A 12741-nucleotide genomic window follows, 5' to 3' on the forward strand; every position below is an offset into this window, starting at 1 on the left:
ATCATACTCCTCTTTGGACAATTGGGACTGAAAAATATTCCATCAGACTTTCTGAATTTACTAGAAATAAAGTTTCATACCAAAGCTGGTATGATTAAACAACATCATTTACTCCACTAAAAGATTACAGATTTGAGGGTAAAAAACCAAAACAAACCAAACCAACCCCCCCATAACTTTTGGACTGGGTGAATTTGGGTTTTTTTTTCTTAAACAAATACAAGCAATACCTACCTGGTAAAGCGATGCACTCCTGATTTCTAGGTTCCCACTGACAGTTTTGATCCATGGCACAGCTTTTACAACTTGTCTTTTTGTTACAGTAATAGGCAGGGTTATCCTTAGGACAATTGTCATATAAAGTAATAGGAACCTAAAATAAATAGCACAGATGAGGTTTTTTCCCATCCAACCAATGTCGGTTTATAACAGCCATGACCACCACCCTAAACTTCACAGCTCAGACCTACAAAGCAACCTAAATATTCAAAAGCTGTGACACTGGACGTAGCCTGTACTGTGCAATATTCCCCCAAGCCACCATCTGACACATTTTCCTTACTAGAGCTTTTACAAAAGGGTTTGGGTTTTTTTCTAGGGGAAGGCTCTATTGCTAGCAACCCAAATGGCTACGTGCCTTACTGAACAATCACACCATCGGGAAACCTTCACCTCTTCCCCTGCCCACAGCCATCCTCCTAACCTAAGTGGCAAGTCCCATGAAAAGCCCTTGGACCAACTTAAAAAATTCAAGCATGTCAGCAGTTTAGAGCTAGACATGCACTGGAAATAACGAAACAACAGGGGTCAGAATATTGACAGATGAAGGCATCTGGATATTTGATATTTCAAAGGCTAAATTCAAACTACAGAAGTATTAGAGAGACTTTACCTGGTCCTCTGTGCAGTTGTTATGCATTGAGATACACTGGTCAGTGCACCATTGACAGTTGTTTGTATTTGCTGTACAGCTATAGCAGTCTGTAATCTGATCACATTTTTCATTGTCTACAACTATTAAAGAAAAAAACCTGCATGACCAAAAACAGGCATTTCCTGACAGAGCTCTAAGAACTTGATTATATATAGCAAAAGATATAACCAAATAGTAGTGCCTGTAGATTTTCCATTATTGACTACTTAGTAAATCAGATACTTTCATGTGATTGAACTGACAGAAAACGGCATTCATTTGCTGCATCAATTATTTTTTAGTGCCCAAGGAGCCGTTAAACACACCACCAGAAAATGTACCAAGACATGGAGGCACATGAACTAAGACTGGGCATGCACGTTCAGTCAACGCCCGTGCAAATGCTGCCAGAGGACATTCCACAAGGACACTGAACATCTCCCACCGCAGGCCCATTTTGCTGCAAGCCCGGCCTTCAATTACACGAGGCATTTTCATGCAAAGCTTGAACTTTCCACTTCATTTTTCCAATTGCTTATCGCCTGTGTTTTGCGAAAATTTATTGTACATTGAGAGCCCATCAAAGCAATGTCCCTTTACATCAATTTCTTTTAAATAATTAAAGGCTGCCATCTATTACAGAATCAAGGTTCGTATAATTCAATTCAGAGCAACGAATGCATCGGGATAAAGCGCTGAAAAGTTGCTTAAAAATTATCATAAGTGAGAACACAGGAATCAGACCTTAAAATAAACGTTCTTTTTATAAGCCCCTATCCATATAATGCTGTAGAAGGGCGAAATAAAGTGTTTTAAGATGACACTCTTCCTGCTGTCTCTCTTGAAGAGCACAGGATAACACCACAGGGCCCAGATCCCCGTCCCTTGCCCTGTGGTGCTCATCAACGAATTGCTGGCTCTCACAAGGTCAGTTCTTGGAGCAAACATCTACAGAGCAATGGTCCAGGCCTGATTCCTGACTGGTGATGTCTGTTTGGGATAGGAAAGTACATACAAGCAGTACAGTAGGAAAAAAATCTAATGAGCAAGCAGCTTCAGGGGGAAGGAGAGGTGGAAACATCTCCAAGCCGCTGCAGACACTTGGTCAGAGGAAGGTCTCCCAGGGCACATATGGAAGCAGAACTACAGGCCCTCCATCTTAAACTTGATCTGACAATGGCATACAACTAGCGCAAGGCAGAATTTGGAAAACAAAAAGACCCTACACGCCCTTTGGAAAGGGAAACGGAAAGAACGTGACACATACCTGGCTTGGGAGGACAGTCTTCAAAGACCTTTTGCTGCTGCTCTACCGTCGCCATTTCCCAGGGGACGCAGCGAGGAGGGCTGGCAGCCCACACGCACCTGACGCCAGGGCCTGCTCGCAAGCAGGCCGTCTCGTTGTCAAAAGCTTCACATCTCTCGGGTGTGTACTTCAGTATGTCACTCAGGAGGAGGCTGTTGAAGCCTCCAAATACATACATGGTGCTAGACAAAATGTAACCAAACAGAGAAATATTTGTGCCTGTGTTTATAGACCACGCACCACTGCAAGTCAAGGTGTGAGCAAGGTGTTTTATTACATTCCAGCACGTATAAATCCAAATAAATAGCTCTCGGTTAACGAAGGCACTAAAGAAAAGGTCAGTCACTGTTTCAGAGAAGCCAGAGCGTCTCAACACGTGGGTGTTGAGATGGAGTCAAACCATTCCAAGGTCATGGACCGACCTTCCCCTTCAGCCAAAATTCTGATCCATGTGACTACACGTGAAATGCTGCAGAAATGTGGGATCCTCCCGTAAAGAAGAGTGGCAAGAGAGGAAGGAAGGCTAAAAATTTGGGACATGGTATCACACCATTAAACTGGTGTTCAGATGTTATGACAAGACAATTCAGTGTTGTCACATCTTCCCACACCGCTGTGAAAAACCCACAGTTGTTTTCATGGCTGTTAGCAACTGAGCAGAGAGTCATTGTGTCAACTAAAAAAAAAACCCGAAACAAAATAATATTTTGAGGGGGGTAAAAAAAAAAAGGTGTTTTTTATAAACCTTTAGTATCACAACTGCTTCAGGCAAAACATCAAATTTCATTAGTTACCCAAAAAACCCTGTGCAACCATGTTTGTAAAGGTACATTTAATAAGACAGTGAAGAAGAGTCAATGCAACTGAATAAAAGTTTTGGTTGAATAAGAAGTATTTTTAATATGATTTTCATCCTAATTTAGGAAAGAACTAAAGTCTAGGCTTAATTGTCCTTCATGGGAGCCAACGCATAGCAGGTATTCAGTATACACTGAAACAGATAGTGAGGGAGATTTTAGAGACAAAAAAGTATCTAGAAGCACACCTGCCTTTTCAAGGCAGTGACAGTTATCTGCCTGGCTTAAACTGAGCTTTAAATAATGTTACTGATTTACAGAAAGTATCCTCAAAGGATAAAGGAACCAGAACAAAAGACTCCTAAGAAATATCACTTCTCGAACGCAGTTCTGCAGACTCAAATACAATAACAGATGCTCACCTGAGAGCACGGATATTTTTACAGCGATATAATGCTTAACAGCAGAAAACCCACCTATGATTTCACCTAAATACTGTACATCACGTGAATGGTAAAGAAGAGCCACACAGCATAAGCTATGCAAACTGAAACACGGACACATTTAGAAACCATGAGGGAAAGTATGATTTGGATACAAAAGTTGTCAGTGCAGCTAAATAAGAAATAGAAAGATATATATAAATGAGAAAAAAGAATAGAAATATGAAAAAATAAAATTTTTGAAAGACCTAAATGAGCTGAGACAGTTTAGTCCAGTGAAGAAGGGCTGACAGGAAGAGGTAGATACTGAAGACATGACAAGAGTGAAGATCTGAGAACTTCGAGAGGTTTGCAACAGATCCTCAACCCTGGTCTCAGTGTTACTGATCTACATGTATCAACACACACGTGCACTGATACACAGAGGTGTAGAAGGCCATTAGGGTATGAAAAATGCCAACATCGCCCCCCCCAGTTTGTTTGTAGCCTTACCTGTTGTAGAGCACGGCAGAATGTCCAAACCTGTTCACGTCGTGATGGAGACCAGGGCGAGGAAGAACAGACCACTGATCGCAAGCTAGGATCAAGGAAAGCTCATTTCAGAAAAGTTCCTCAGTACAATTAATGACTCAACTTACATAGCACATTTCTTCCTGAGAGATCCCCAAGTACTTTAATAACTATGGAGAGACCACTCCACCCACCACCAAAATTTTTGGCTCTAGATGGCTAAGATTGGATGTGGCCAGATTGGATGATGGTCTGGTGGAAGGTGTCCCTGCCCATGGCAGGGCGTTGGAACTAGATGGTCTTTAAGGTCCCTTCCAACCCAAACCATGCTGTGATTCTATGAAAATGCAAATCTTGAGTGAATCAGGACAGTTTACAAAAGCGCTGTGTTATCTTCTTGTGCAAGACAGAAGACTTAGTCTTCACCCCAGCTGCCACGGTATGACGAGAAAGGAAAGGAAGGATGTAAAGGCTCTGCTCCACCATTGAAACAGTTCATGAAAAAGGAAAGTTGCCAGGCATTGTGTCGAAGGGGTTATCAGCTTTTTGGCAGTCATGTGTAATTAAATGGCAGTGGCTTGAGTTGCTGTTTCTCCTTTACTAGTGGTTTTTTTCACTGCATAACAAGTTCAGTTTTTATCTGTTTATGTGCGAATTATTTGCAGTTTTGCCTCAAACCAGTATCACTGAGAACAGAGACTTATCTTTTTTTCTTTTTTTTTTTTTTTTCATTGCAATTATGTTCCTAGAGGGTAGATATCCATGTTTTTAAAAGTATTTTTCACTCATCATAGCTTAAGGATTTGTGGTTGTTTTTCTCTTTTAATATAATGTGAGATTATTCCATCTTTTTCTATTAGCATAACATTTATAAGTTCTGCTTCATTTTTTACTCGGTTTCTCAGGTAATTTCTTCCTTTAGGCAGCATGAAAAAAAAAATCTAAGAAACATATGACCCACTGAGCAATCAAAGGAACAAAAGCAGGAAAAGTCAGTCCAATTCATATCGCTTAAACAGAATCACAGAATCCCAGAATCAATCAGGTTGGAAGAGCCCTCTGGGATCATCGAGTCCAACCATTGCCCTGACACCACCATGGCAACTAGACCATGGCACTAAGTGCCATGTCCAGTCTTTTCTTAAACACCTCCAGAGATGGTGACTCCACCAACTCCTCAAAGTGAATGCGATCACCTTGGGGCTAATGTCCCGGAGGCAGTTGGATGCAATTTATGCAATTAAGACAGAAAAGTCAATCTGCTGTAAAGACCTACAGAGCCCTCAAATACTTGCAGATTCTTTAATACAAGATAAAACTGTTGTGCCATGGACTGAGAATGAAAAAAAAGGCCACAAACCCAAACTAGCATGTAAATAAACTGAGAGGAAAAAGAAAAACCACCTTATTAATTCTTTACCAAATTTAATTGGAGAATTGTTGGGTAAAACAACTGATCCTAACCTCTGCTCCAGCAGAAACTTTTATTGAAGAGTGTTGATAAATAAAAGACATAGGACCCAGTTGGTTAGATTTAATACTTTGACAAATCTTGATTTTGAAGTTTATTTTTAAACGTCATTTGCTCAATTTTCAAAGAATTTAACCTATCCCAGCATCGCTCTTGAGACAAGCACGCATGGTTCAAATTTTTAGCAGGAGACTTCAGCAAAATTGGAGAGTAATTTGCCATTTTTTACCCAGCAAGTCGTGAGTTATGTGAGGCCAAGAAACATATTTTTCTAGATTAATAGAAGGCCTGGAATGTTTTGCTTTCTAAGCTTCTTTTCCATCTTTAACTGAAGATCAAGTATTGGAAAAAACGAATGATTCTGAAAATACAAAGAATCCTCTCCTTCCTGACTTAGGAGTTAAGCCAAGCCTAAAAATTAAAACGCACAGGATTTATTAAATATCCTATTCAAACAGAACACACATGCTATGAAAACATCCAGCCTCTTTCTATGTTTGTCATCAGTGCTGAATTTTTGATGGGGTAAATAAAAGAGTTTTAATTTCTCTCCTGTGGGGAGAAAAGATCATTATATGAGGATAGTCTTCATATGAATATTTCATGCTGATTTTCAAAAAAAATTAAGAGTTAAAACTTATTTAGAAATTAAAAAGAAAGCACAACCCTTCCTGTTGCACTCCTGGAGATGAACACACAGCAATGGAAGGGCTGCAACTCACACGTGGCTCCTTTGCTGCTATGAACCGGGAGAAGGAGGTAGAGGATTCAAGCGAGGCATTTGTCCACCCAGAGACAAAACTGCTTCAGAGCAGGAAACACTTCTATAGAGGCCAGAGACACAGTTTTGGGTATAGTAAGTGCTAACTAGTCCTTGTAGTGTGCAAAACATAGGAAAAATACTGTGAGACTGCTCTACCCGAGTGCTCACCCAACCTCAACGCCACCAGAATCCAGAAGTTTGTCCTGAGAAGCAACAAGAAATGCACACGCACACAGACAGCTGGATTGCTGTCCTGAACCCTTCCAAAACTGGGCATTACCTGGACAATTTGAACTGAATAAGCTCCAACCTGGTCAAGTGGAGGATAAAAGGATGAGAAGCATTAATGCATTCTCAGATCTACCTAATCTGTGAAACCTCCAGAGAATCTCAGCACACATCTCAGTGACATCTGTTTGCATCCTACTCACACACAAAAAAAAAGAAGATAATATGTCCTCACAACACTCAATGCATGTAGTCTGATTACTTCAAAATTTGAGGAGAGAAAAGCAGAAAAATTTGACTAGGTAAACAGAACAAGTTACTGCAGAAATAAGTTTTAATGGCAAAGGCTAAAGAGAAGACCTGGTTTTGAAGCCTTTATTTTAGACTGCATTTTAATCTCAGTTTTCTCCAGTCTTCCAACCATCACTATGATCATTAAGATACTACCTTCACCAACAAGATGTTAAAAATGAGCAAATTAGCCAGATACTCCCTAGTTTTATAGTATGCTAAGACAGCCAATTACTAAGCCTCTCCTCTGAAGGCACTCAGTAACAATTGACCTTGCTGCTTGGTCTTCTCCTGGGTACCTTGAGCCTTGGAAGCATCAAGGGATAGATAACAAACACTTAAGCATGTTAATATTAAAGATGTGGCACGGCCACAATGGTCTTTGATATTCACAATGCTTCCCCAGAGACCAACATGAACATGATCAATATAATTTCTGCAGAGATTGTGCATGAAGAAGCACCAAGTAGGTGTTTCTGCTATGACACTAATGATCAGCCAGCACCCTAACACATTCCTGGTAGTGCTCATGGTCCAATGGATAAGGCAAATCATGCATAAGGTGTCCTGGCATGAAAAGAATGGAAAAAGTGGACTTTTTTCTGAAAAAAAACCCTGCTCTTTCCAGCCTGGGAGTCTCTGCCCTAAGGAATCAGGGTACCCAAGAGCACCAGAACACCTCTCATCATTGTCATGTGAAGTATAATCAACGCAAGCTCTAAGTGTAAAACTGGTAAGGACTGGGCAAGTTGAGCACAACGCTTATTTCATGTAACAGGAACCTGCCTGTTAACTAAACCGCATCAAAATGAACATCATTATTGGCGTATTTTGTCAAATTAATGCAATTTGTGGTTTACACCTAATAGACAGTTCAATGGGTCAGGGAAAATAACAAAATGTAGCAAGAAAAATCTATCATTATTGCTATCAAAGTTAAAAAAAATTACTCTGTCTGTGACTGTCAAAATATCTTGTTTTAATTCTTCAAGAAATAACTCAAAATAAAGCTAGCTAGGCACACACAATAAATTCCACAGGGATATGGCCTGAAATCACAGGGAGCAGAAGGGAATGATCCCTGTATCAGACAACGAAACAGCCCACTGACGCCAAACCCTGCTGCTGAAAGCAATCCATTCGCTTGCATATTCCTTTCACAAACCTGCAGTGACATCTCAGTGGACAGTCACTCCGCGAATTCAGGTTTACGTGATTATTTCATGGAATCAACCACGAGAGCCCACATTTAAGGAATTCTGAGAGCAGAAGGCAGAATGCGATATGAGTACAGGATGGTGGTTTTCTCCAGTGTGAATTATCTGGATGTGCATGCACCTTCTTTTATATAATTTCATCTTTTTCTTTTCTTCTTCTCAAATGCACCATCTCCGGACTCCAAATTCACAAATAAATGCTGCCCTCTTCTGACTATTCAAACACATCAAAACCCAATCCTTCCAAATAAAATCTAATCGTTTGGCTTTACTGTTAAATAGTGCTTATGGGGACATTTATGCTTATAAAGTGTACACATAAACAAACCAACATTACAAACAGCACAGCAAGACAAGTCAGCCAGTCTGTGGTTAAAACAAGAGCGTGCAACACCCAAGTCGAGCTTCAGCAGGGGCCAGTGCTTGTAACACTCCTAACAGCCTGTATTTTTATACATCATAGATTAAAACACGCTCAAAATAGAATCATAGAATGGTTTGGGTTGGAAAGGACTTTAAAGATCATCTAGGGACACCTTCCACTAGTCCAGGTTGCTCCAAGCCCCATCCAACCTGGCCTTGAACACTGCCAGGGAGGGGGCAGCCACAGCTTCTCTGGGCATCCTGGGCCACTGTCTCACCACCCTCACAGCAAAGAATTTCTTCCTAAGATCTCATCTAAATCTCCCCTCTTTCAGTTTAAAACCGTTCCCCCTCATCCTATCACTCCATGCCCTTGTAAAAAGCCCCTCTCCAAACAGTAGGATAGCTTTATGCCTGAGATGGTAGAACAATATGCTTTCTAAGAAATAATTTTTAATGCCCAGGTTGTGTATAAACTGTTGACCAAATAACCACTGCTGTATTTGCCTAGAAATCACTGCACCAGCTCATTTGCTTGGTAAATGAGCCTCTCCTGATTACACATTCTTCCGCAGTACGCATTTGGTATAATATACGCAGCATGTAAATCAGTTGTTCTGAAGACAGCTCTTTTTGAATATCCAAGAATTGTTTTATTGTTATTTCTGCAGGAACTTACCAATATCATACGCCATAAAATCTGAAGAAAAGCACTTGGCGCCGTGGCTCATGGAGGTGTCATTGTGTGTGTTTCCTCCAAACACCAGCATAGTTCCACTCGTTATCACAGCCGTGTGCAAATAGCGAAAGAATCGACTGTCTTTAAGAATAGTCCTTCAGAAATAAAAATAGAGGTCTTAATGAAACTGATTAGTACCTGGCAAAGACAAAACAATCCATAAATCCAAGTTGAAGAAGATTTCGGGGGTGTGGGGAGGAGGAGAGGGGATAGTATTTAACTACTTTTCCTAATGAGATATTTAACAACTTCCTTTCCAGACCACAGAATCACCGAATTCCAGAATCAATGAGGTTGGAAGAGACCTCTGGGATCATCGAGTCCAACCATTGCCCTGACACCACCATCTCAACTAGACCATGGCACTAAGGGCCATGTCCAGTCTTTTCTTAAACACATACAGAGATGGTGACTCCACCACCTCTGTTCAATTCCTCCTATAATTTCATTCTCTCATCTTTCCATCTGCTTGCCAGTCTATAGGAGAAATATATCAATGAAAGCCTCTTTCCAAGGCTATGGAGCTTAGAATTATCAATTCCTTCCCTAGGGATTATCAAGTTTTCACACTAACTGGGCTTTTGAGGTGTTGGAGAGAGTGCAGAGGAGGGTGACCAAGCTGGGGAAGGGTCTGGAGGGTCTGACCTATGAGGAATGGCTGAAGGAGCTGGGGGTGTTTAGCCTGGAGAAGAGGAGGCTCAGAGGTGACCTTATTGCAGTCTACAACTACCTGAAGGGGGGTTGTAGTGAAGTGGGAGTCGGCCTCTTCTACCGGGCAACTAGCGATAGGACAAGAGGACACAGCCTCAAGCTTCACCAGGGAAGGTTCAGGTTGGCCATTAGGAAGCATTTCTTCTCAGCAAGGGTCATTAGCCATTGGAAGGGGCTGCCCAGGGAGGTGGTGGAGTCACCATCTCTGGAGGGGTTTAAGAAAAGACTGGACATGGCACTTAGTGCCATGGTCTAGTTGACATGGTGGTGTCAGGGCAACAGTTGGACTCGATGATCCCAGAGGTCTCTTCCAACCTGGTTCATTCTGTGATTCTGTGATATGGACACTGCCTGGGAGGGCTCCAATATTCTCTAGTAACCTAAAGAATTCTTTCAAACTGGGCATCACCTGTTGCTCAAAACTAAAAAACAACCCTATTTCAAGGAAATCTATGCAGCTGTCGATGATGAAGCCTTGCAGCTTAACTCTTGCAAAACTCATCCATGGGACGCATTAATCAAACTCACCACTGACCTCACTTTTAATCAGCGTGATTAACAGCACAGCCGGATTTGCCCACTCCGCGGCTGAAGTGGAGGATCAAATGAACCACAAAAGGAAGCGTGGTTATTACTGCATGTACAAGGGAGCAGGAAGGAAGGGTTTGGAAATTAGTCCCTAGTTACTTTACTCACCAGTGGAGACTCACAAACAGTTGCTGCAGAAATACACCTATTTTAATCTCTGAAAAAAAAGGCTCAAATTGTCACCAAAATGGTGACTTAAATTTACATGTGTTAATTCAAAAGATCAGTCTCCTTTTTGTCAGGAGCCTTTAAAAAAATCTTTAAGAAAAACACAAAATTGAGGGAAATGTATTTCACCTCTGCAGCTCAAAGTTGTGAAGTTTTGCTATAGCTTTTTAATAAAACTCACCTTTGGGCAGAAACAAATCACAGAAGATTTCAGCTTAAGAACTGAACGTTTCAAGCAGTTACAGAGCCAGAAGAAAATGGGGTTATAATAGAAATTCTTCTGCGGTCTTAACTGCAGAATGAATTATCACTCACTCGACTGCAGTAACTGCACTCATATGCACAGTCTGTACTGCTGGCAAGAAAATCTCATCAAATATTTTTCTTTTGAGCTTTAATACAACAATAGATTAAAATGGATTTCTTGGCTCGTCCGCAGCCTTGATTATATGTGATTATATGATTCTCTATTCAGAAAGGCACATAAAAATCACAGATACAAGAGCACATCTATCCTGAATGCAGGTAACTACGTACAACCGTACCCTTATCAAATACCCCATCCTTTTGTCCACTACAAACAATAACGATGGGGTGGTACGCAGGAGGAAGAGCTACTTACCACATACGGGAATCAACTTCATACTTGTACAAGTCATCTGCCAGCCTGTATTTGTTGGCACTGAATGCTTTGTAACCTCCATGGATATAAATCGATCTTGTATTTGGATCATAAACACTACTGTGACCGTACCCTCCTTGCACCAAAGCTCCGCTCGTCTGTAAAATGCTCCATGTATTTGTGGCTGAGAAATGAAAAATGTGAGTGACAGAACACGGTTAATTTATCTCCATTAATAACTTATCAACAAATCTGGTGGTGAAACAAATTGGGTTTCCCCTGACTCAGATCTAGACACTGTCTCTATCACTTCACATCCAAAAACACTCTCCTTTATTAGTTTATTGTCAAGGAGGATTGTCAAGTTTTTTTAATTAGACCAGAAACAACTCTTCTACAGTCATTTATTACATTTTGCAGACAAGCTAAGTAAATGAGAGATAACAAGTACAGAAATAATATATTGCATTTCAATGACATTAAAATGCCAGCACCATGGCTCAATTTGGAATGGTACCCAAGGGCACTTTTATTTTATATATATATAAAGTCAGACAGCACTGAAACCAAGTCTAGTCTGACTGTGAAGAACACTGCAGCTAAAAACTGGTATGTGATTAATGGTCCTATGTCTCACTCACTACAATAACATTGGTTTGAAGCACTCTAGACATAATACAAAGGCAACTGAAACAAAAATTCCAAATTACACATCAAATCTCTGTAGCAAGTGCAGAATGAAACCCTACACAGGCTTCCTAACTCCAGGGCAGAGCAGGCACACAAAAGGCAAAGGAAGTGAATAGTCTGTGTCCTGGTTGGGCCTAAACCAGGCCAATTTTCCTTTCAGTGATTTTTACTCTCAGCTAAGTCTCTTCTAAGTAACTGCACTTTCTGAAACTAACTGCATGTTTTGCAGACAGTGTCTGCTTCCAGGACTGATAACACTCAAAGTTTGTAGTTATCGCTGAGGCACCGGTAGGGATGTTGTGCAGAAAGGCTCTTGCTGTACTTAGTCTTAGAGAAACCAAGGTCACTGCTAAATTCCTCACTGCTTACGAGTGAAGAGCCGCAGGGGGGTCGCACCTGCAGGGAGGAGCGGACAGGGCAGGTGACCAAAAATTGACCAGCGGAGGTATTCCATCCCATACACGTCATTCTCAGTGTAAAGCAGGGGGATCACGGGGGTCTCGGCCCCTTCCTCCCTTCCTCTCCTGCTGTTTTTGTGTGCTTCTGCTGCTTTGGGCTGCTTCTGCAGCTTGAGCCTTTGGCCAGTGTCCAAGGAGGATTCTGTCCATTTTCCTGCTGCCCCCGATCCCGATCTGTGCATCCCTGAATCCAGCTCTCGACCGTCGCTAGGCCCAGCCTGGGCCTTCCTGGAGCCTGCCCTGCAGTGCCGGGGGTGACATGGCCAACACCGGGGGAGCTAGATCTTGGGTTTGTATATATTTGTATATATTTGATTATTCCAATATTATTATTATACTCTTTTTCATTATTATAGTTTATTAAAACTGTTTTAACTTTCCAACCTGTAAGTCTCTCTCCCTTTTCCCTTTCCCTTTGGGTGGCAGCGGGGGAGGGTTAACAGAGAGCATCTGCCACAGGTTT

The 12741-nt window shown here is 41.4% G+C and overlaps 1 protein-coding gene across 2 annotated transcripts in view; it reads right to left on the minus strand.

The window, feature by feature from the left end:
• The window catches only part of ATRN (attractin), a 194611-nt gene that overhangs the window by 109302 nt on the left and 72568 nt on the right, over positions 1 to 12741 (minus strand). For both annotated transcript variants that reach the window (XM_068402627.1, XM_068402628.1), the window contains exons 9-14: positions 11131 to 11314; positions 8982 to 9136; positions 3952 to 4036; positions 2181 to 2401; positions 893 to 1014; positions 235 to 373 (exon numbers count right to left, since the gene is read on the minus strand). In XM_068402627.1, coding sequence (XP_068258728.1) covers positions 235 to 373; positions 893 to 1014; positions 2181 to 2401; positions 3952 to 4036; positions 8982 to 9136; positions 11131 to 11314 — 906 coding nt within the window. The remainder of the gene's footprint in view (positions 1 to 234; positions 374 to 892; positions 1015 to 2180; positions 2402 to 3951; positions 4037 to 8981; positions 9137 to 11130; positions 11315 to 12741) is intronic.

The sequence above is a fragment of the Nyctibius grandis genome, chromosome 6 (assembly GCF_013368605.1).
Source record: "Nyctibius grandis isolate bNycGra1 chromosome 6, bNycGra1.pri, whole genome shotgun sequence".
NCBI classification, from domain to species: domain Eukaryota; kingdom Metazoa; phylum Chordata; class Aves; order Nyctibiiformes; family Nyctibiidae; genus Nyctibius; species Nyctibius grandis.